The following is a 23,227-nucleotide window of genomic DNA, read 5'->3' on the forward strand; positions in this document are numbered from 1 at the left end:
AGTTTTTGCTGCTTTCAGTACTCCACTAAATTTAAGAGGGAAATAGTGGTAACTTTAGTACATTTGAGGTACTTGTACTTTACTTGAGTATTTCCACTTCATGCTTATTTGTACTTCTACTCCATTACATTTCATAGGGAACTATATTTACTCCAGATATTTATTTGAGTTTTAGTTACTAATTACTTTACAGATTAAGATTATACAAAACATATGATAAACTTGTAAAATATGATGCACTGTTATATATTAAACTACCCAACAGTATGTAAAGTTGTTATAAACAGCTTCAATTTGACTAACTACAACAGTAAAATGCTACTTACTTGTGCTATTAATACACCAGTAATAATAGTCCAATAATATAGTGTAGCACAGTGATAATATAAAACGCATGGAGGCCATTGTTTTCATTATGATTACTTGTACGTACATTTTACTAATAATCCATATACTTTTACTTAAGTGACCATTTCATCGCAGGACATTTACTTGTAACGAAGTGTTTTTATATTGCAGTATTTCTACTTTTACTTGATCTGAATACCTTTACTTGGGTAAAGGATCTGAATACTTTTACTTGAGTAAAGGATCTGAATACAAAACCAATGCTTTATAATCGCTGCATTTGTCTGACAGCTATTTTGCTCCATTTTATTATACTTAAAATTAAGATCAGATACAAAACATATGATCAGCTTCTAAAACTGATGCATTGCAACAGATCAAACTACTACTAATACATATATGTAACTGTATGTCCACTTCATCTCATCTGTGCTTGTCACAATTTTTCTGATGCTTCTTCTCATGTAAGTATTTGTAACCGTAGGTTCACTTTGACCACCGCCAACATCCAAATTCTTCTTATATTTTAATGTTTAATGTTGATGCTTGAGTGTATTTTCCTGATAATCCTCCTGTACTTTTACTTAAAAAAAAATGCAGGACCTTTACTATTATAAAGTATTTTTACATTGTGGCAGTGCTCCTACTTTAGAAGAGGATCTAAATACTTCTACCAGCACTGGTCCTTTGGGTAACTGTGTGTCCACCAGATGGTATTTTTGTGTGACAGGTATGCCATTCATGCTGACTGGTGTCTCCACAGCAGAAATCTTTGTTAGAAACAAGAGCATCAGTGGTGCCTCAGCAACTGAGAGGGTTATACGCCACCTTATGGACAAATGATGTTTAGCATGTTCAGTGATGCCACTTTCACAGTCACTCATGTTCACTGAGCTGAGAGCAGCTGTACAGGATCATGATGACTGATGGGAGCCAGTGACTGCTTTGGAATAAATGGATTTTTGTTTTTCTCACACTATGAGTCTTTTATTTCTCTCATTCAAGATGTTTCTTCCTCAGTGGTTGCTTTAGCAGGGGTTGTTACACAAGATCTTATACATTAATGCATGTCAAAATCTTCACAATATGTAAGAAAACATAGTGAAAAGTAGGTATTATGATTACGTGTGTTTTTATCCTGCAGAAACTGATTTTCTTTTGAAATTCTCAATGAAATACAAGACCAGAAGTATCACTAAATTAAGTTTTAATAATCCAATTCCAAATGTTTTTATTCTTTAACCAAGAGATAATACTATACTATGAAAGAGAGAAAATTGATTTTCCCTGTGCTTATTAATGCAACAAAGTCAAAAGCTCTCAAAGCAGCTGGCTATTTGATATATTCATAATCAACTGCGCTGATGTACTGTGCAGCGGCCTTAAACGGCGATGGATCTGGCAGGAAATGAAACAAATTCGATTGGCTTTCTGCTTCGTGTCTGAAGATTGGCTGCTTTGTTTCCCTTTGATTGGTCAATTAAAAGTGCGCTTCCACTTTCAAAGCCCGGGCCCATTACAGAAAGTAATTTCAAGAGCCAAGCTGTTTGCCCTGCGCTTTCTGCTACGAGGAATTCCCTCTCCACTTTGCCGAAGTCAGGCTGAAGGGAGAGAGAGTTGGTAATATTAGCTCCCGTTTTTATTGAGAGATCCATTAATCGTAGCCTTCTGCCGCTGACCCTTTGACCCCTGCTGACCTCCGGACATCATGTTACCAGCCGGGCGAACCAGAGTTAAAGCCAGCGGGGCAGACACAGCTCCCCTAAAAACTAATAACAATGTTCGGCTCACTGGTTTTTCTCTTCTGTTGACATTGGTCCAAATTCTCACAGCAGTTATTATTAGTGAGACACAGCATCATTTGATACTTTACTGTATTTTAGAGTTTTTTCAATGAGTTTTAATTGGCTGGGGGTCAAGAAACTTCATCAAGCTTAAAAAAGGCAATTAATAACTACAAGCAATTAAAGATAAACTGTGTTGTCTGTGTTGTGTGAATAAGTATTATACATTTTTATAATGTCAAAAACAACTGGACTGTATTGAGATCATATTCATTCATCATTACTTTACTTTAGTATCTTAGTTTACTTATTTTACTAAATGTACCTTACTGTTATGGCCATTCTGTTTTGCACTGGTGTTAATATTACCTCTTATGCACATATTTATCATTCTGTTGTAATATTTGTTCTTGTGTTGTTGTAATCTCTGACAAAATAATTTCTTTCAGGATTAATAAAGTGTTTTCTTGTCTTATAGTATCTTATCGTATCTTATCTTTCCGTCTTTTTCTCATTGATGGTCATGTTTGTTTGAAATTACACTATGTTTTTTGATCTCATGACCATGACACTTAAACAAGAAAAGTTGAATCCAAAAAAAGCAGGTGGTCTTTACTTGAAAAAACCTTTGACAGCTTTATTGTGTTGTTGTGTGTTATTATTTGGTTGGTGCCCCAAAAATATGTACCTTAAAAACAAGAAAGCATTACAGGAATTAATAATGCACTTCTCTTTTTTATCTTCTTGCTGTTCATGAACTTTTGAAATCATACAATGATTGTCAGAAAAATATCAATTTGCCTCTCTGCATTGTGTCCATTTCTGTTTTAATTAACATACAGAGGGTGTCAGCAGTCTGAAAGATGACAAATCCGTTTCCAGAGAGCTGCTTGAGAGCAGAAAACATTAAGGCGGCACGAGAGCGCATGCATTAGGCGCTGGAAAAACATCCAGCCAGGTGGGGTGGGGTTATGCACAGTAATATACCCCCATTAAGTGTCCTACTCATCTAATGCTACCATTAAGTATGTCTTGAGCAGGAGCGTAGAGTTTCATTGAAATAATCCTGACATGATTGCTAGGATTGTGTGCAAATTGTGCTAATAATACGTGTTGACAGTGTGAACCTTATATAGAAGAATATTTCATTTCCAGCTCCTTGACAAGCTATTTTCCAAGATGATCGCTGAATACATTTATTGCAGCTTTATGATGGGTCATTTAGGAAGTATCATTCCCCCAGTACTTTACAGAATCTCTTTATCAGCTGTCGAGCGCCCCACAATAGAAGACTTGTGTAACTTTATATACGCCTTTGTCTGATGGCTACATAAACTGCACTCTACCTGTTTTTCGACAGCCGAGGCCCGGGCCCAGGACGGGCGTTGAAAGCAAATACCTGATTGTATTAGTGTCTCCCCTTTAAGCTGTTGTCACCTAGCTGACCGATTATGGGCAATTACCTGCTCTGTCGGAATCCTAGCCGAATAGATTGAATTCAGATTGATTTTTGCCCAGGAAAGAGGAGGGAATTTAAAGCCTTTTTTAATTGGGTATTTGGTGTGTGCTGATCTGAACACCGTGGCCTTCCCGAGGGATCCTTTATGGGCCAATAATGGCATTGGAGTGGGGGGGTGCTGCAGTCTCGTCTGCCGACTCCCTCCCAAGGCCATAACCCTGCATTTGCTCTGAGTGCTTTTCTATTATGCATTGATAGTTGAGCATCAATCAATAAGAGGGGAAACAGAAAACCCAGCGAAACCAACTTCTTAAGTGTAAAATGCCTCTTAATACCCGGGGCCTTTCAAACAACTTAACCTGGACGCTTTTTACCCTCGCCCTTCCTCCCTCTGCTCTTTGAGGGACACTTACCGGCGCCTGGCGACACAATGTTTTATTTAGGAGGGCTGGAAATGTGCAGCTCTCAGGTGAAAATGTACCGCAACCCTCTGGTTATACTTCAGCAATACATCACAGTGTGTGTGCAGACACAGAAAGAGCAAAATAGATCACTGCATTTCCATTATATATATATACATGTTTTGCTCTCAAAAAGCTTTCTGCTGAAAACATATCGACAAAGTGAAACAGGCAGCGGCCTTTCATTGACTTTGGTTTTGCAGCAAATCAAAAATACTCATCCTCAAGGTTGATAAGGTCAGCAGAAACCCAGTTGATCATATTATGAATGCAGCATGTCTTGAAATCAAATCCCACAAATGATTTAAAGATGATACTAAAAAGATGGCTTCTTTACATGAACTTTGTTGGCTGAAATGAGAAAAAAAAAAAAGGGCAGCAGAGTCACCTTTCACATGACCAACGCCACAGTTCACAAAACTGGGACGATTCCGGGAAGGAAAAGGGGAAGAAACAAAGTCTAACCCGCGAGATAAGAGGAGCGGTGGGGATCGGACCCCCTCGGTGGAAGAGATAAGAGGGAGACAGTCACAGCAATGGCCAGCCACATAATACACAAGCCCACCTCCAGCCGTCTAAATCTCCCATCAGCACCAGTCCCCACCGGCCCTCCTGTCACCACTAATGCACCTTTTCCTATAGGACGAAGCCCCAGATGCAGTAAGGTTATCTGGGGCTTTGCAGGATTTCTCGGAATTGGCAAGTTCACCTTTCCTTTAGTCCAGATGACAGGAGATGATACAGTTGGGGGTGGATCGATTGCTGGTCGCACTGCGCGTCTTCGTTCGACATCTTCGATCTTCATCAACCGCTGATTACTGTTTTTACCGCCAGTTTGCAAACTGTGGTAACGAAAAGATCTTCGTCGTAGTGATTATTAGCAACAAAATGTTACACAACATTGGTGTGAGGGAGGCTAATTTCCCAGAAAGCATTAGTCCTACCTCTCTCCAGTCCTCGGTGACATCATAGCCCCAAGTACACCATTAAAACATTTCTGCGTGATTAATTATCCCAATAGAAAATCACATTCTAATGGCCAAATCATTTTGTAATCAGCATATTAAAAGCCGCCCCCATCATCGCTACTGAAACACACAAATATGAAGCTGGTTGGGGGAAGGTGTGGCGGCGTAGAGAGGATGCCCCCAAACTACTTTGGTTACACAAACTTTGTTTTCGGCCTCAATGCATCAGAGCCCTCTCCCTCCCGTCTGCCATCTGCTGCTGAAGAATCTGTTTCACTCGATGAGCCAAGCCCAGCCTTTATTGGTCCTAATGGCACTATCAGCTGAGCCGCCAAACCCAATTACCTTTTAAAAAGGGAGGCCACCCCAGCTAATCATAGCTGCCTAACCTGATTTGCCTGTGATGAAGAGACGGGATAAAGAGCAGTTAATGGAGGGAGAATGATCTCACAAATACAAAAAACTCAATTCATTTCTCCGGGAGAGCAATCTGTCCGATTCAGCGGTAATGGAGTGGAGATTCATTAGTCCTCGGGCCTTAGTAGTAGCACCGTTCCCTTATCAACTGGATGACAAAAGAACATTGAGGGTGCTCCTCTTATAGACTTCATGTTGTTGGGAGGACATATAGAGTGGTAACTGGAAATGGACATCCAAATTGGGTGGTGTTTCTGCATCTTTTTAGTCCCACATCACATCAAACTGCCAAGCACTGAAAGAGAAAAATTAAAACAATGACATAATGGTAAATGGTAAAAAAAAACTTGATAGACAGGCATTCCAAAATATTATAAAGAGTGGCAAATGAGGAAGGAAATATATATTAAAAAGCCTTGTTATGTTGAACTAGGGGTCTAGCTGAAGTAGATACCATGAGTGATTTCAACTGTCTCTGCCTCTGGAACAAACCGTGGACTTCTAGGATGGAAGTGTCCTTTTGCCATGTTTGATTGATGTCCACACTTGAGGTCTCCTAAAAAAAAAAATCAGAGCTCTCAAAGGTCTCATCATTCAGTATCCAGGCCTAAACTGGAGCTACATGTCAACCGAAGACGTCCAACATCCGCTCTGTGCTCCGGCAGACTCCATGCAGTCTCGTTCACACGCATGTTCCCTTGATGATGTAAGTGACACACATGAATGACCAATTGATGCCAAGAATGTCGTGCAGGGGGATGAGTCACCCGAGAGCATGGGGGCGAAGGACAGAGCTGACCCGACCCCCAGTCCTACTGAATCCATCCACCGCCGCAGCCTCAGATATGATCCAGAGGACGTCGGCTAGATGGGGCATAGGGCCACAGCCAGGGTTTGCAGACGGACATTAGGCCAAAGCCAGAGTTAAAATCCTATTAGTTTGAGTTGGGAATCGGATTATCGTCGTCGAGAATCACTCGTCTGGCAACTAGTGTCTAATTTACGCCAATCAACGGCAATTATTGAGGGGAAGGGAGCCCCTATTAGAGAGCCTCATCCACTTAGTCTAATGAATGGGGAAGATTCAATCTTGGCTGTGGAGACGCATTGGAGAGCTGCAGCTGAACGCGACTGCACCAGCAGGCTAAAGAAGAGCTGCTGTTATTTATCAATGGCGGGGTGCTGTCAGAGCAAACATGCGTTAGCCATGGGGCGCTAGGCTCTGGTTTCTGATGGTCTGGGGGCACTCGGCCCAGTAAAGCGGTTAGTGTAGCTCTCTCTACAGCCCATTATGTGTTGCCTATATCATACTTGGAAAGGCATGTGTGTACATGGTGTGTGGAGCCCTGAGAGCGGGATATTTTATTTCTCATCATAAATCAGAAACTGGGAAATTTGCTGTCCGGGCTGCACTCACTGGGTGTTGACAAAATACTGCGAATGGCATTTAATAGGCCTATACTAAATTCCAAAAATGTTAAAGTTTTCCATTTAGATTTTTTTTTTTTTTGATTTTTTTCTTTGCAATCTCATTGTGTGATTTTATTCCAAAATGTTCATTTACATAATTACCTGAAAGTAACTGAAAGTGAGCAGAAAGGAGAGGGTGTTTGCTTAAACTTTTGGAGTATGTGGCAATATCTGATGAGGTGAATAATAACTGCTCTATAGCTCATATTTTTAAAAACACCCACCCTGCTGACTCATTATCACTATCACTGAGGTCTGTCATTATCACGCCTCACACCAAGTATTTCACACTGAAAACATCCTCATATTTTACATGAATCACATGCATGTAACCTTCAGTTTATGGCATGGACTTTAGTTTGATCTCCATTCTTATACTGCCCTCTACTGTCACAAAAGCAAAATACCATGATGTGTATACTGGTAGTAGTTGAATTATAAAAATATCCTTCAAAAAATCCCAGCATGTGGGTCAATAGGTGACATACTGTGTTTTAATAATATTCATATGTAAATGGTATTGGGAAGACTGAAACAGTGCTAAATGTCAGTTTGGAAAGCCTGTTATTGGTCTATTGATCATAATAGCTGTTGTGGGTGGAAGCAAAAACACCGTAAGACCACGGAAGATATATTTACATATGCATCATGCACACACAGATCCTGTGTGTCATGACCTCTTGCTTTAGTCTTGCTCTAGTCTGGTGCCTTTCTGTACCCTTTTTTTGTGTGCAAAATGTTTAATTACAGAAAAATAGGTTTCTGTCTCAGTTTGATAATGTTGGTGGCGTCCTAAAAATCTCACACAGTAGGGGGAAATTCCGCTGCCTTTAATGGCTTTCTGTTTGGGTTTTGCTTTTCCAAATTGGTAAGAGGGTGCAGACGTGCAACAAGTTATTAATAACAGCAAATATTTCCAGAGTCGAGGGTTTCATTTCCGATCGAGACAGATTTTTCCGTGCTGAACAAACAACCCCCCGCAATAGATTGATCAACTTTTCAACCTTTTCTCTTGAGCAATTACGCCTCCATCCTTTACGTACATATACACCGCACAGGGATCGTGCTGTGGAAACATGCGTATTTGTTGTGTCTATTTCCTGACCTTTCTAATCTTTTTATCATTATCTTGGCGGTTTATAAAGCAATTCAGACATTTGTCCCCCTTCTTTTACTCCATTATAAAAGTCTTAAGTACCAGCTAAATGGCCAAAATAGATTTTATGAATGAATGTTGAAAATACAAATAGTTTCTGCAAACACATAAACCATAAACTAACTGCAGAAAGAAGAAAAACAAAGAACAAACGGTTTCTCCTCCAGCTTCATTAATGGGAACACTGGCTCGTGGTTAAATCGAGTGACTCAACTTTTCCCTTTATCTTAGTTGCTTATGGGAAGGTTAACAGGAGGATGGAGCGTGCAAACTCATTTCAGACCGCGTCCTTTCCCTTTTCAAGTGTGACTGATCAGAAAAGTCAATTCAAACTTTGTCCCTACAATCTGCGGGGGTGACAAACCATGATTGTTCCTGTGGTGACCTTCACTGCTCGTTGGCTGTGGGCTGCTTGTTCCATTTCACTTTTACGCTCTCATAATTGCTTATCGTTGCCCCCAGTGAAGGAATTTCATGGTTCAAGGGGAGATTTGAAACCAGTGACGCCACTAGCCTTTTATAACGACCCCTTTAACGTACAAAAAGTTTCGTTTTTGGCAGTTGCCTGTCCACATGGACCGTGTCAAGCCCCTAACCACAGCCAGCCACCCCCTCAAACCCACTGCACGGAGCCTACTCTGCCATATTGCTACTGCACTTTCACACAGGAAAATACATACAATGAAATATCAGCATCACTGATAACACCAGAAGTATTCAGAGCTTTTACTTAAGTAAAAGTAGCAATACTATAGTGTAAAATACTCTGTTACAAGTAAAAATCCTGCATTCAAAACCGTACTTAAGTAAAAGTACGGCATCATAATATACTTAAAGTACCAAAGGTAAAAGTACTCCTTATGCAGAGTGGCCCATTTCAGAATCATATATATTCTATTAATGGTACATAAAAAGTACAATATTTGAAATAAATATTCGATATTTGATCAAAATACTGTAAAATACATGCATTCAAAATCTTACTTAAGTAAAAGTAAAAAAGTATTATCATCAAAATATACTTAAAGTATGGAAAGTAGAAGTGTATATATATATATATAAGAATAATATAATATTACTGGATTATAATTATTGAAGCATTAATGTGTAAGGTGGGGCTGATTTAAGGGAGTTTTTTATACTGCACAGTGGCTTAATCTATTATAATATTATATATCCGAATTTAGTAGTTGATTTATATTTTGTATTAATAATCTGCATTTTCAAAGTAACTAATGTTATCAAATAACTGTAGTAGTGTAAAAAGTACCATATTTGTCTCTGAAATGTAGAGGAGTAGAAGTATAATATAGCATAAAATGGAAACACTCAAGTAAAGTGCAAGTACATCAAAGCTGTACTTAAGTGCAGTACTTGAGTAAATGTTATTAGTTACATTCCACCACTGCCACTCTACATAAGCATATGTGGTAGCTCAGGTTACATTGGTGACCACTTTCTACTGTCCCTGCAGCCAGAGACAAGAAAAGAAACTTAGTCCCACCTCCACACTTGCCCTCACTTGCGTATGACGCAAATGACAGACAAACGGGGAAAACGTGACTAAGAGGTCAAGAGTACAAGAACAACTGATTTATGTTGGTTTTTTTTGTGTGGAGGCACCAATTTAACTCTTTAATGGCAGTAGGAATGACAAGAACACAAAATATATGAATGCACAGAAATGACCCAAATCGGAGGGATAAGTCAGTTACTCAACTTTAGAAATAATGTATATTTTTAACAGCGCAAATGCACAAATGGTTCAACGGGATCACAATCAAAGATGTAATTCTTATTTCAGTGCCTCACTTTCTGCCTGCAAATACTGCTGTTCATTTAGGATGTTTAAACTTAATTTAACTTATGATGTCAGCAAAGCAAAATACAAGTATCGTCTGTAGGATGCAGTGTCTGCTGTTGCTACGGTGAAAATAATAGTGTCCCGTGACCTGCTTTGTCATTTTTATCGTCATCAGAGACTATGCTTTTACTATAAATAACAAAGTGTCAGAGTGTAAAAACCCCTCAGTGAGGTGACAAAATAAACCTAATTTAAGTGATCCAGATATAGGGGAATTCCTAAACTACAAAACCAGTCACTTACACAGGACACTTGCAGTGACTAAAATAAAAATGACTCCACTCCACATTTTGTCTTTGTGAGGGTGCATAAAGTGTGCAGACATCGAGAGTAGGAGTGTAAATGTATGTCTGACAGGAGGAGGAAGCTGCCCCTGTACCGCTATACCACAAGTGTCATCATGTCAGCGAAGGGGTGGGAGGTGAGAGAGGAAGCCCCTATTCGATTACCTCCCACTTCAATGTTTCTTAACTTGCACTGAGTTTCATTGGAACAAAACACAATGCAAACACATCTTTGGCCTAAAAAGCGAGCTGACTTGGGTCAAAGGTGTTAAAATGTTGTAAATAAATGTTGACACTAAATCATAACCTCAGCGATAGTTTTCCTTCATGCAGAGATGAAAAGACATACAGCTTTTCACAAAAAACAATGTATCCTAAGATACCAAGTCAGTTCCAATAGGCCTATACTTCTGTCTGATCACTCTATTTGCTTATAGCCTATTAGGAGATATCCATATGTCCACACAACTGCAGGTCTAAACTGCTGCTGTTATTACTTTCCTTCTCTTTTGGTGATGCATTTTTAAATAACTTTATTTATCATCTCATAGCCATACATGAAATTTGACTTCTGCATTTAACCCATCTTAAGCATTAGGAGCAATCGGCTGCTGTACAGCTCCCAGAGAGCAACTTGGGGTTCAGTGTCTTGATCAAGGACACTTTGACATGCGGACAGGAGGAGCCGGGGATCGGACTGAAAACCTTGTGATTAAAGGACGACCCGCTCTACCCCCCTGAGCCACAGCCGCACCATGGCATGCTTTATTTGCATTTGTAGAACTAAATCTGACGATGAGCAAAAAGCTCCCAATTTGTGGGGAATCTGCTGCAGCCTGCTAAATATAAAAAGAGGTTGTACCTATAGGCACATCTGTGCTTTGAGCTAAATGCCAACATCAAGATACAACATGCACTTGCAATGGGAAAGGTCAGGATAGGTCGTAGTGATGTGTCAGTTGCGAACGAGCTGGCTCAAAGAGCTCCCGTCCGAGAGCCGTTTTTTTCTTTTCTTTACTTAATTCAAGGCAGAATGATAGGACGATCTTCTCAGCACCACGGGTACTCCATGCACTGACTGTCACTGAATGTTGTGTTAATGATGTCCGTGCAACCAAACAGGTGGTGACAGAAAAGGCTCATACCATCAAGCAGGGAGGGGCGGGGGTGCGCGGCGCGCTGATGGTCTACAGGTACACAGCAGGAGGGAGAGGAGGAGCGAAAGAGAGAGGAGTACGGTGCGCGAATAGCAGACAACATGAGTGACAGTCGGAAACGAAGCAGCATGTAAAATTACGGTATTCTGGAAATTATAGGGTTTAGTATAATTATATTGAATATTTTAAGTGATATATGTGCACACATAATCAAAAATCAAAACAGCGCTAAATTTGGCTGAATTATAAAAGGCAGAAGTGGTAAAACGAAGAACCGTTTGGGGAGCCGAAAGAGCCGGCTCTTCTTGGTGGGCTGAGCCAAATGATCTGACTCACTAAAAAGAGCCGAAATTCCCATCACTAATAGGTCGTCAGGGCAGCGAGTCTCGCGAGAGTTCTGTACGTTTTTTGCAGATCTCAGATCAGATTTTTGCAGTTTGCGGGCTCCCCTCTAGACACGCCGTCAATCAAATGACCAACCGCCAACAACGCACTTGCGTCAGACGCACATGACGTCGTCAACGTCAAGTTCTCCAGCAGCTTCATGTGAACGGTGAGACGACGCGGCTGAGAAACTGTTTAAATCAATACATTTAAACAAGTACAAGATATTTGTTATGTTTATGGTTGAATTTGAAGCTACACCGAACATTTACAGTCAATTTCGGCCGTGGTGAGTTTGGCAATTCAATGTTTAGCTCGCTTACTCCCTCTGGCAACGCTAAGCTAAGGTAATGCTAACAGTTAGCTAGGCTAAGCTAACCATGTAGCTAGCTTTGTTAGACAGCTTCAATTAAGGACTCAATTAAGGACTCAATTAAGGACTCAATTAAGGGAAAAACTGGGAAATGTTGTACTTTTTACACCACTACAGTTATTTGAGGACACTAGTTACGTTGAAGATGCAGTTTATTAATACAAAATTTAAATAAAATACTAAATTAGGATATATAATATTATAATGCAGTATAAAAAGTAGCTGAAATCAGCCCTACCTTCAGGGAATGAAATTGGCACCTGCCAAATACAGGGTAAATGTTGGCTTTAGGTCACCTGCCACCATGGTAGACAGGTTTTCCTTATACTAGGAATTATAATTTTTTAAAAGCAATTCCTAAATTAAAAATAGTCAGGGATTAAAGTTACATGATCCCTATTCCTACTGTCTGTTACCACTGACCCAGTGTTTACTAGGGGTGGACGAAAATATCGAAAATATTGAGTATTGCAATACATTGCCATTAGATTTTCAAAAACCTTGTATTGATTTCTAATTAATAGTTTATATGCAAAGATGAACTCAGTCAATACTTTATTTTATTGCAAAGAAATGTGTCTTCTGTGATAAATGATAAATGCAAAGGCAGATACCACTGTTCTGATTGCATAAAAAAAGTAAAAATAAATTAACTCAGATTTTATACATATGGTGGTGTTTTCATAATACTATGACAGTTTTCCTAAAATTAAATAAAAAAAATCTCAACATATCGCCTTGCTTACAGTATTGCAATATATTGAATCGTAATCCCTGTATCATGACACGTATTGTATTGCCAGATTCTTGCCAATACACAGTCCTAGTGTTTCTAATTCTGAAGCGTTCTACATAGATTTCAGAAGTGGCAGACAAAATAATTGTGTGGCTAGTAGAAATGTTCAGTGACCTACCACAGTGGCACGTGAGGAAAAAAGACCCTGCCCACCTTACACGTTAATTTATCAATAATTATAACCCAGTGATATTATATTTTTCTGAAATGCATTCTGCATGATGAGCACTTTTATTTTCGGTACTTTAAGTATATTTTGATAATACTTTTGTACTTTTACTTAAGTAAGGTTTTGAATGCATGACTTTTACTTGTAACAGAGTATTTTTACACTGTGGTATTACTACTTTTATTTAAGTCATAGATCTGAGTACTTCTTCCACCACTGATTGTTACCATATTTTTTCAATATGGAGTAATTACTTGCTAACCTTAGTGGTTATAGCTGGTCAGACTAGTTCAGTCACAGCATGGATGACCTTGAACCTTTGGGAACCGTAGCTAATGTGTGTATGTGTGTTCATCAGTATCATTACATTTTTTAAGGTGTGGTTTCAGGTCAATCATGGAGTATAGTTTGGTTTTCTCTTCTTTTCAGTAATCGTGAAAGCTTTCAAGATGATTTCATCCCGTGGATCATTTCGAGGTTCCAGAGGAGTCTCTTTTGCACATATCCTCATGAAGAATGCACCTCCAACCTCAGGACTGACTAAATCATACGAACCACTGTCTACCTTGGATAGTCCTAGCAAAGATGTCTTTGACCAACAAGGGAAAAGTACATTTAAACGTGGTGAGTTTCAGAATGTGATCTGCTGAATTACCGTAACATCTATAACCAGTGATAATTTATTATAGATGGTAATAAGGTTTCTGTTGCAGGGCAGTTGACATTTAGTTTTTTTGCTCTGACCAAAATGGACAAATCTATATAGCTGTATTTTTTAATCTTCTCTTTCTGCACTTTTCTTATTTCACCAACTAAGGTTATTCTGTCAAAAATCCATCTTCACCTAAAGTGCTGATTGACAAATACACACAAGGCGAGACGGACGCCGTGTCTTTGCTCCATCAGCTTGCCCAGATTTTGCAGTTTCATTTGGAAATAAAAGAGACAATGACGACAGGTACAGTAAACCGCCTCCGCATGTCTGTGTGCATTCAAATTCACTTCAGAGACCCCTACTGTTGTTATTGGTTCGCTGAAGCCTGTTGATTGATCATACTATTTATATGTAATATGGGTCTTGTGATTCTTGATAACTTCTGTCATAAATGAATTCATTATTACAGTCATTTATTTTAGAACTGCATACAAACAATGCATTTTCATTATTTGATGAGTTTGCCAATTATTTGCTTAATTAATTGTTTTGTCTACAAAATGTCACAAAATAGTGAAAAGCCCAGGCCCTTTAAGCCCAGGGAGATGTCTTCAATGTTTTCATTTTGTCCAAACAATTACACATCCACAACCAGAGCTGAGGATTTGCTTCCAAACTATTTCTTGCCTCTTGTTTTCTCAGGCAACATAACGGGGCTTTATTTTGCCTTTTGTGTTGTGATTGATGGAGTCGAGTACAAGACTGGCATGGGAATAACAAAGAAGGCGGCTCGGCTCAAAGCGGCGCAGCTCGCTCTGCCGGACCTGCTGCCCACCTTGGAGAGTCTGAAGTCTTTCCTCCCTGAAGCATCAGGTTAGGATCTAATGCTGATCAACGTATAATGTGTTTCTGTGGCAGACTGCGATGATTCCTCTAGTGCTGGCTTGTACAATTAGTGTTGATGTTACAGTACAGGTCATTATAAAAATGAGACTTAAGTCCCCTACAGTGAAGATGCCTTTAAATACTATTCATGACGTTGGTTCGAATTTCTGATGTCCAAAGAAAAAAGTCAATTCCTGCACACACTTATCATATATCAACAATCATAAAGTGACACAGTGCTTAAATAAAAGTAAAGTTACACTTAAAGCACTGTGTCACTTTATGATTGTAGATATGTCTTGAGAAAGGTCCTTGTAACCGAAACGTTGACTCTTTTTAAATAAATCAATGCAGGGCTGACAAGTGTGTGTAGGAATTGACTTTATTTTTCTTTGGAATTGGATCTTCGGGGGATTTAATTCCCTGCACCACAAAGCAAGTGGTGTGTGCGTTGCCTTCTACTCATCTGGTTATCATTTCTGACAAAGAATAAATCAGGAACATGGACATTTCTTGCAGCATTCTTATAATGTGGCTCTCATCTTCATTCATTTCCATGCCTGTTTTTTTTCCTAGATGTCCCTCCACCACTGCCAGTGAAAGAGGAGCCCTCCATCTCTGACATACAACCTTGTAGAGCCATTCACGGTAATTCTGGATTTCTATATGACTCTCTCACTCTCTTGAATCTCCCCTCTGCGAGATGGCAAATATTAGGACAATGGCACATTTTGTTTGTTTTGTTCGCTCAGTACTCGGTCTCTATAAAAGTGCTGACATTCAGGTGTAATTTTAGCGGTTGAGGAATTGTAACATGTTTGGATTGAGGTCAGGTGACTGACTTGTCCAGTGAAGACTGTTGGGCCTCAAAAACTCATTGGTTAGTTTAGCTGTATGTCTTGAATGATTGTGTTGTGAAGTTGAAAGTCGGCACTCATAATCATTGTTTCATTTCAAATACTATGTTCCAAGGTATACTCAAAGAAACAAAAAACTAGTAATGTTGAAATATTTAAGGGGAGGTTCAGGGTATATTGTACAAACACATGCTACTGTAGAATAGGCATATCTCTATACTTACCTTTCCCATTCGAGGTGAGTTTAATGAGATCATTAAAGCCCAGTTTTCTTTTTTATCTTTCTTGCTGTTCAGAAAGGACAAGTTCCGTCAACCTCCAGATTCCCCACTCTGTCAGGGATCAGCTCACTAAACTAATGAACAGCCACCCAGAGTTCTCTCCCTGTGCAGGCACCACAGCAGCATTCATCATTCAGACTTGTAAGTGAACTCTCATAAAAGCCGAAGTTTATCATGGTACGAAGGTTGGTTTGTAAATAAGTTGTACAACAGGTAGTTTCATCTAAAATTACTTTTGATTGTGTGGTTGAATCAGTAGATTGTATACAATAACAGTTGTTTTATTTGTCATTTGTGTACACAGTGTAAAGAAAAAACAAATTGGCATCTTTCAGTCAACTTAAATGAGCCTGTGAATATTTAACTGGCTAATTTACAGTTTTTGTGCAAAATAATTTTGATTTCTTTTAGGGCGCTTTCAAAAGCCAACATTTAGTACGATTTAATTGACCTCTGATGCGGTTCAACCCCTGGTGCATTTTGTTTGGGCGGTTGAGAACGCAGTCATCGTACTTTGGTGCAGACCAAAACAACCATTTTGGCTTGTGAAAGCACCCTTAGTAACAAAGGCAAATAACACTTAAGTAGGAAACAGTTCTAAAAAAAATTGTAATTATAGCTAGATGTTGGCTATCCACAAAAATTGCAATGCACACGCTGTGCTGATTTTTTATTTTTTTTTAATCCTGTGACGCAGATTCGATTCAAGTATTTTTTCAGGTTATACAGTAGTTCATAGATAGATTGTTCAAACCCTCTATGTCACTCATAAGAAATAGGAAAAAGTACTGGTGTTTTCAGTAGTAGTATCATTTTTTTACAAAATAATCGGGAAATTTAAGATTATAATGCAATTAAATACAACCACACCACAATCTACTACATACGAACTCCTCTCTCTCTTTCTAGGCAGCGGATGTGAGGTGGTCGCTCTAGGCACGGGGAACTTCAATACCAAAGAGAGTGCCTCGTCGAGTGGACGGATTGTTCACGATTCGCATGCAGTGGTAACTGCAAGGAGATCACTTATGAGGTCAGTTGCAAACATGACCCTGTTTTTACATGACATTGTTTGGGTCATTTTATACCTAGAACCAAATTGTTTCTCCTCATAATCCTGTGATGGAAGTGTTTATTGCACTGAACAGAGAAAGTATTATTTTTCAATGTACGGTAATGATAATTGATGATAATTTTAAGCAGAGGTTATAAAATTGTTTTTTTAAAATCAAGATTAATAATAATACATATTGGAGAAGATTTTCGACTTTGTGTTAACCATCTTGCAAGTAATGGAAAATACTATATTTCATATACCCTCGAGGGGTCCCAAAAATCAAGATTGAACACCTTCAAATACTGAGAAGTTTGTAAAATGTGTTCACAAAGATGAAACATTTGTTGAATGAATACCTTTTGCCAGTGAGGTAAGTAAGTGTATATGGATATAGATTGTTTTACTGGGTTATTCATGGGGGAAGACGCGATGACCTCTTTTCCTTTTAACAGTGTCGGTCTACAGCACTAGAAACCGTTAACTGCACATATTTCCGATGTTGCATCATAATGAGCCATTCTCATGCTGTGCTGTCAGGTTTCTGTACCGGCACCTGCTGATGTTCTTCAGCAAAACGGCCAATCTGACGGAGAAGTCGATCTTCCAGCAGAACAGCAGCAGCGGCCTCCTCAGCCTGAAGAGCGGCATCACCCTCCACCTCTATGTGAACCAACTGCCAAAGGGTGCCGCCCAGATGCCTTCCAAGCTGTGAGTGTTTGATAATTGGCTTCATCCATGTGACAGTATTAAGGTCACGAGTAAGGGAAAGGTCATGACAACTAAATAATGGGTTACTAAATAACGTTATTACACGGCTGTGTTGAATACTCGATTGCGATTGATCAATCACGGCGTTCTGCGGTCTGTAATTTCTCTATACCAAACCGTTGCTATGAATAACAGACCGTTGCTATGGGCGCAGCTCTGATGTCGGACACTGGCGGACCGTTTTTGTGTCAAAATATTGATTTCTTCAGTAAGTAGCTGTGTAATAAGTGGGCTTCGCGTCGGGTTGCAGCATCGCCCTGTCGGGGATTCTTTTACAACAATGACCGGCTCGCTGTACATTATCCCTTACTTATGTGGTTGTTTGTCAGCAGTTAGGTCTTTTATAACAGCCACAAAAAATTGCCAATTCTTGGTAAAGTAGCATGTACAATGTGTCTATTAGTGCAAGGATTTCAAATGCTTTTCCTCAGCTCTGTGCTCTTTCCTCAGGTGCCTGAAACCGCTCTCCATTTCGGCATGGCAAGTCAACAATGAGATCAGCCTACACCTGTCAGTGGAGGGAAAGGTGTTTTACTGTTACTTTCTCTCATGTAGGAGATGTTGCCTTTATGATATATGCAACAAAAGTTAAGTTGTGTATTTCTAAATGCATCATGGAGTTATAATATAAATGGCATTGCAACTGTTACCTGCACTATCGCTGCATAACTACAAATCGATTTGTTTCTTTTAAAGGTGTTCTCAGTTTTCTCGTCAGCCTTTGATCACTCTGCCTCCAAGGTGGTAAGCATGTCCGCCACAGACAAGCTCACTCAGTGGCAGGTGCTGGGGTACCAGGGAGCCTTGCTCAGCCACTTCATTGAGCCCATCTATGTCCAAAGCATCCTCATAGGTAAGTTAATAAGTCGAGTCATGCTTCTTAGACCAGTATTATCAGGGTTTTTCCTACAAAGGGAATTTAAAGCCCACCCTATTCCAATTTTGTGCTACCTTTTCCAAATCCTGACCATGTTGGCAAAAATAAAGTCTGTAATAAGAGCATTGCCTTAAATGCATCACCACTAAGTGCAAATGCAACAGCAGAATCACTTCAGGGGTGGTGTAAGGTGCTGGTAACCTGATTTGAAGAGAGTTGCAGTTTCCCAGTTTTTGTTTTTTTAAAGAAGGAAGGCAGGAAGCAGGGAAAGCTTTCTGTAAAAGAAGCATGACACCAGTGTTATACAAGCATTTGAAAGTAGCTGACACCGAGACAAGCTAACAGACAGCCTAACGTTTTCTCAAGGAAACCCTCAATCTAAATATAGGCCCTTAGATACTACTGCATGGCTGATGTTTGCTGCCATTAGATTTTAAGCTGCTTGCTCATGCATTTATGACACAACTAGAAAAACAAATTCCCCAACTTTAAAATCCTCTGTTTGATAAAAAAAACATTAGAACTGGTGTGAAAACATCCTACTCAAGTTTCAAAATCATTTTTTTTTTACAAAAAACAATAGTGTTTGATATGATTTTCCATGTGACTCTTCTCCTATTTTCATAATCATAATGGCTGTATGACCCACATAAGCTGAAAGAGGGGGAAACTCCAAAATTAGTTGTATTGGATATGTGTGTGGAAATGTAGCAAAGAACACCTACATGATTGATGAATTAAATTGTTACTGTGGTCGAGTGCACTACTAGGTGACACGATTAGGTCAGTTTCAGACACACACACACACACACACACACATACACACACTCACACTCACACACTCACACACTAAAAGCTTTCAAAAAGAGTACAAAATTACAAACTGACTGCTGGATTTTATAGTTTAACATTCTCTGTCTGACAAATACAGGTACCTGCCATTCTTTGAACAATTGAAACCTTACATCATTTCCTGACTAACTACACTAACGTCACACCTGGCCTACTTAGAACCCCTTTCTTTGTTTCCACAATCATCTTCTATACAGATACAAAAATATTACACAATCTTCTTATTTAACAGTTTGGTTGAATGAGGAATGAGTGAGTTTTGCAACCTGTTCAAAAGTCAGATGTAATGCCACATAGACCCTGTTTACACTTGGTTTTAAACTGCATCTAAATACAAGTCCACCTCGGTGGTCTGGGACACATTTGATCACATATCTTTCGTGGTGTAAATGCGAATGCATCCTGTTGCGTCCCTGACAAGGACGTAACAGGAAAATACGTCATCAAAGCTGCAGCTCTCCTTTTGTTCCTCCTTTTTCTCATCTCTAGTTGGTTCCAAAATCTTGTAAGCTGGCTTTGTCTGCGACATCTGAAAATTTTGAAACGCCCATAGAGATATATTATGAGTGCGTCAAACATCTTAGGCAACCCAGTCTGTATTTTATTGATTTCTTCTTCTTTTAATTTCCTGGAATAGGCAAGGGATGTACATTGCTGCCTCCCGCCAATTAAGAACGACAACGCATTTGGTCTTTGCAAACGGAAATGATCTATGTGTTTATTTGTACATAGAGCGGGGATGTGATATCTGATCCCAAGTGGTCACTCCGGACGCATGTGGAGATGCATGCGTCCAAACGCGTACAGGGACAGCTTCAGACACCACGGACACGTAGTAGTTCTGTTTATACTGTCTGCTTGGAGGATGCGCTCCAGACATGCGCTGTAAATCGCTGCGCTTCCATTTGTAGCAAATTGTCGGTGCACGCGTCCGCGTGTACACCCTCTGATGATGACATTTACGTCACACAGACCATAGTATAACCAAGGCTTTAGAGCTGTCCACTTGTGATCGGATCACCCAAGACGCATGTTAATGCCAGGTGTAAACAGGGACATAGAGTCAATATTCCACAATCCCAAAGTTGTAGAAAGAGAATCAAGTTTATCAAGTTTAACTGTACATACTGTAGGCATTTGCTACAAGATATTCATCTATAAAATCTTAAATCTTATAGGGGACATTGGCTGCAGTGATGTCCATGGCATGAAAATCTCTGTGAGCCAGCGCGTGGAGGGGATCACCTCCCAGCTGCCCATGTTCTACTGCATGATGAGGCCTCACATCAGCCTGGTTCCTTCTGTGGCTACCAACAGCAGCGACGGATGCCAGTTGACCTACGGTATCAACTGGAGCGAAGGAGACAGCTCCCTGGAGGTGGTGGATGGCCTGAAGGGCAAGACCCTAGAGGAGTAAGGATGACTATATAGGAAGTTGGCAGTAGGGTATCATATGTTGCCGCCAAATTTAGCATGAAGCTATTCTGTCAGTCATATTTGCTGGCAACTAGTGTATGTTTGTAGGTGGTTTTTCCATTCTCAAATTGTTGAGATTGGATTGCAGTTTATTTAAAATTCAAAAGTCACTTCAGAGCTTACTGTTGATCACAGCATAAGGGGCCGTTCACATGCTGCCTCAAGTCAAAACAAAGATAAATGCATTTCCAGCACGTAAATCCCTCACAATAACGGTTTTGGAAAGTAACCTTTCAACCGGCTGTTGTGACGTTCTTTTACGGAAAGGGTGAAGCAAGTAAAGTCCGTAGGACAGATCATAAAGCTCTGGGTAGCCCTGCACTAAAGTGATTAACTTCTCCTCATTATATTTACCCTACCATAGACTGTTAATTATGGAAATATGAAAATATATCTGCAGGCTGTGATTGGTTGTTCTTTGTCACCTGACATGCGGTGCGCACTGCAGCGTTCCAAAAGTTGAACTATTTTTATCTCGGGCCGCAGCCGATACGCCCTGAAAAATAGATGCTTAGGAATGCTAGCGGGCCGCGATGGTGTCGCTCCCGCGTTGAGCGTGTCTGCCTCGCGTCTACATTGACAACAATGGATTTGAGGGAGCAAAAAACGCGACATGTGGCCCCTAATTAATGAGAAATAACAAATGGTAAATGCATAAGTGGATTAATTTCAAGGTTGAAACAATGCAGCCTGGAAATGTAATTGTCAGGTTACCAGCTGTGAGAATCTCAACTGTAGCCAGTGTTCCTCAGCTCGACAAGTTCTCCTGTCATTCGGTGTTTTTACTTGCTCCCAATTTTACTGCTATTTTGCATGCTTTGTCTGTGATGCTTTGCAAAGCTTTGTCTTTACACTGATTCTCTTGTTGTAGATCTCCCTTTAAGAGTGGCCCTGCTCTTGCGAGCCGTCTGTGCAAAGCAGCGATGCTGCACCGCTTCAAATTGGTGGCCAAAGAGGCCCAGAGGCAGGACCTGCTGGCCACAAGCTCCTACAGAGAAGCCAAGGTAACGTCAACAGTGCCTCCCCACACCTCTGTGTAATGTTTACCAAAATAACACTTCAATTACAGCATTAACACACTGACATTCACTCTATTTGTAATCAAAAGTAGACTCTGTATTTTGAAATTAATCAACACACTTACATACGGTAATTACCAGTTTTCAGTTTGCAAACACACAAATTATTTTGTCTGCTCCCGGCATACAGCACACGCCTAACTTCACTTCATCTTTTCATATTTAAAATAGATTTTGTGAAGATCGTTTCACATTTGCATTAGAAAAGTTCTCCGTAAGAATTATTCGTATTACTTCTATTGTTATTTTGTCACTGAAGAGGATGGCGAAGCCGTACCAGGAGGCCAAGAACGTGCTGAGGGCGTACCTGTTGCAGCAGGGCTTTGGTTCCTGGCTGGTGAAGGTTTCTGTTAGTGATAAATTAAGCATGTGAATAAAACCACATTATCACTTTGGAAAAAAAAAAATCAACATTCTGGAAGTAGTTGTGTTCAAATCTTTAAAAAACAAAGTTTAGTTAACAAGAAGCACTTGTTGCTGTGGGACTTTACTGTGCTGGTAATACGTTTCTGTTGTGAATTCTAAAGGGATTAAAGTCAATCCCTGTTCATGTTTAAGAGCCATTATGTGTTTGTGAACTCTGACTATGGTCTTTGACCCTCAGGGTTAGGTTTGATTTTCAAAAGAAGAATACAAATAGTATACATTTGTATAAAATAGTCATTTGTAGAGGCAAACAACTTGTATTGCAGCCCACTACCTGCCTTGGGTAATAGTGCTGCTTCCTTCAGTTGTCACATGGTGATGAGAGCATGCATTATTCACATTGTTTTACTGTTTAAATAATATTTTATGCTATTATGTCTACAACAATGAACAATGTATGATCATAGCTTTTGTGTTTTACTTTTGAACTTTGCGTTTATGGTCCTGAGAGCTCTGAAGGATGACAAGTAAGTTATGATTGTTATATGACCTGAGTTGGGTCTCACTAAAGTTACTGTTTGTGTCTTCATCTTTTTGGGAAAAAAAAGTCATCATAGTTTTTGTTCATATTCAGTGATTTGATTTAACACTTGATACTGAACAGTGTGTGATTTGAGCTTTGGTAAGCCATGGCTAAAACAGTGATATAAACCAATAAAATAAATCAATCCAAGGTCAAGTGCTTGTTCAGTACATGTTTATTTTCTAGAAATGCCCAAATTACAAAAAAAAAAACACTTTAAAGGTCCGAACTGAACACTTGGGTCGTTATATCCAAACATCCGACAAAAACAGAACTGAAAATTCGATTTTAAAAAAGCTGTCAGAAGCTGCGATAACAAGGACCACAGATACGCTATTAATTAAAATAAAACGGGACGATTGAAACAAGAGGCATTGTGCTTCATTGTAAAAACACTGCAT

The 23,227-nt window shown here is 39.6% G+C and overlaps 1 protein-coding gene and 1 long non-coding RNA gene across 4 annotated transcripts; one reads left to right on the top strand and one right to left on the bottom strand.

Annotated features, from left to right (window-relative positions):
* Positions 1 to 5,076: 5,076 nt before the first annotated feature.
* On the bottom strand, positions 5,077 to 12,464 carry LOC119494768. Its single transcript, XR_005208290.1, has 3 exons — positions 12,364 to 12,464; positions 5,892 to 5,993; positions 5,077 to 5,732 (listed from the first exon to the last, which is right to left on the bottom strand). It is a non-coding gene; the product is annotated as an uncharacterized LOC119494768 (long non-coding RNA).
* adad1 (adenosine deaminase domain containing 1 (testis-specific)) lies at positions 11,768 to 22,982 on the top strand. 3 transcript variants are annotated; one of them, XM_037780890.1, is made up of 13 exons: positions 11,768 to 11,921; positions 13,520 to 13,714; positions 13,908 to 14,048; positions 14,448 to 14,618; positions 15,207 to 15,278; positions 15,784 to 15,909; positions 16,678 to 16,801; positions 17,363 to 17,533; positions 18,044 to 18,119; positions 18,290 to 18,446; positions 20,501 to 20,735; positions 21,670 to 21,802; positions 22,137 to 22,982. In XM_037780890.1, the coding sequence occupies exons 2-13, from the start codon at positions 13,540 to 13,542 to the stop codon at positions 22,248 to 22,250; spliced, it is 1,695 nt and encodes a 564-aa protein (XP_037636818.1). In that variant the 5' UTR covers positions 11,768 to 11,921; positions 13,520 to 13,539; the 3' UTR covers positions 22,251 to 22,982. The 3 variants fall into 3 exon arrangements, with proteins under 3 accessions (XP_037636818.1, XP_037636819.1, XP_037636820.1); XM_037780891.1 differs by having other exon boundaries at positions 11,903 to 12,041; XM_037780892.1 differs by lacking the exon at positions 11,768 to 11,921 and adding an exon at positions 11,968 to 12,099.
* The last annotated feature ends 245 nt before the right edge of the window (positions 22,983 to 23,227 follow it).

The sequence above is a fragment of the Sebastes umbrosus genome, chromosome 9, assembly GCF_015220745.1.
Source record: "Sebastes umbrosus isolate fSebUmb1 chromosome 9, fSebUmb1.pri, whole genome shotgun sequence".
NCBI lineage: Eukaryota > Metazoa > Chordata > Actinopteri > Perciformes > Sebastidae > Sebastes > Sebastes umbrosus.

Bases quoted from the DNA above. Each gene is read 5' to 3' on its own strand.
- adad1 (XM_037780890.1), top strand. From the start codon at position 13,540: ATGATTTCATCCCGTGGATCATTTCGAGGTTCCAGAGGAGTCTCTTTT. The intron at 15,279-15,783 runs GTAATTCTGGAT...CTTGCTGTTCAG, and splicing joins ACCTTGTAGAGCCATTCACG to AAAGGACAAGTTCCGTCAAC. The intron at 17,534-18,043 runs GTGAGTGTTTGA...CTCTTTCCTCAG, and splicing joins GCCCAGATGCCTTCCAAGCT to GTGCCTGAAACCGCTCTCCA.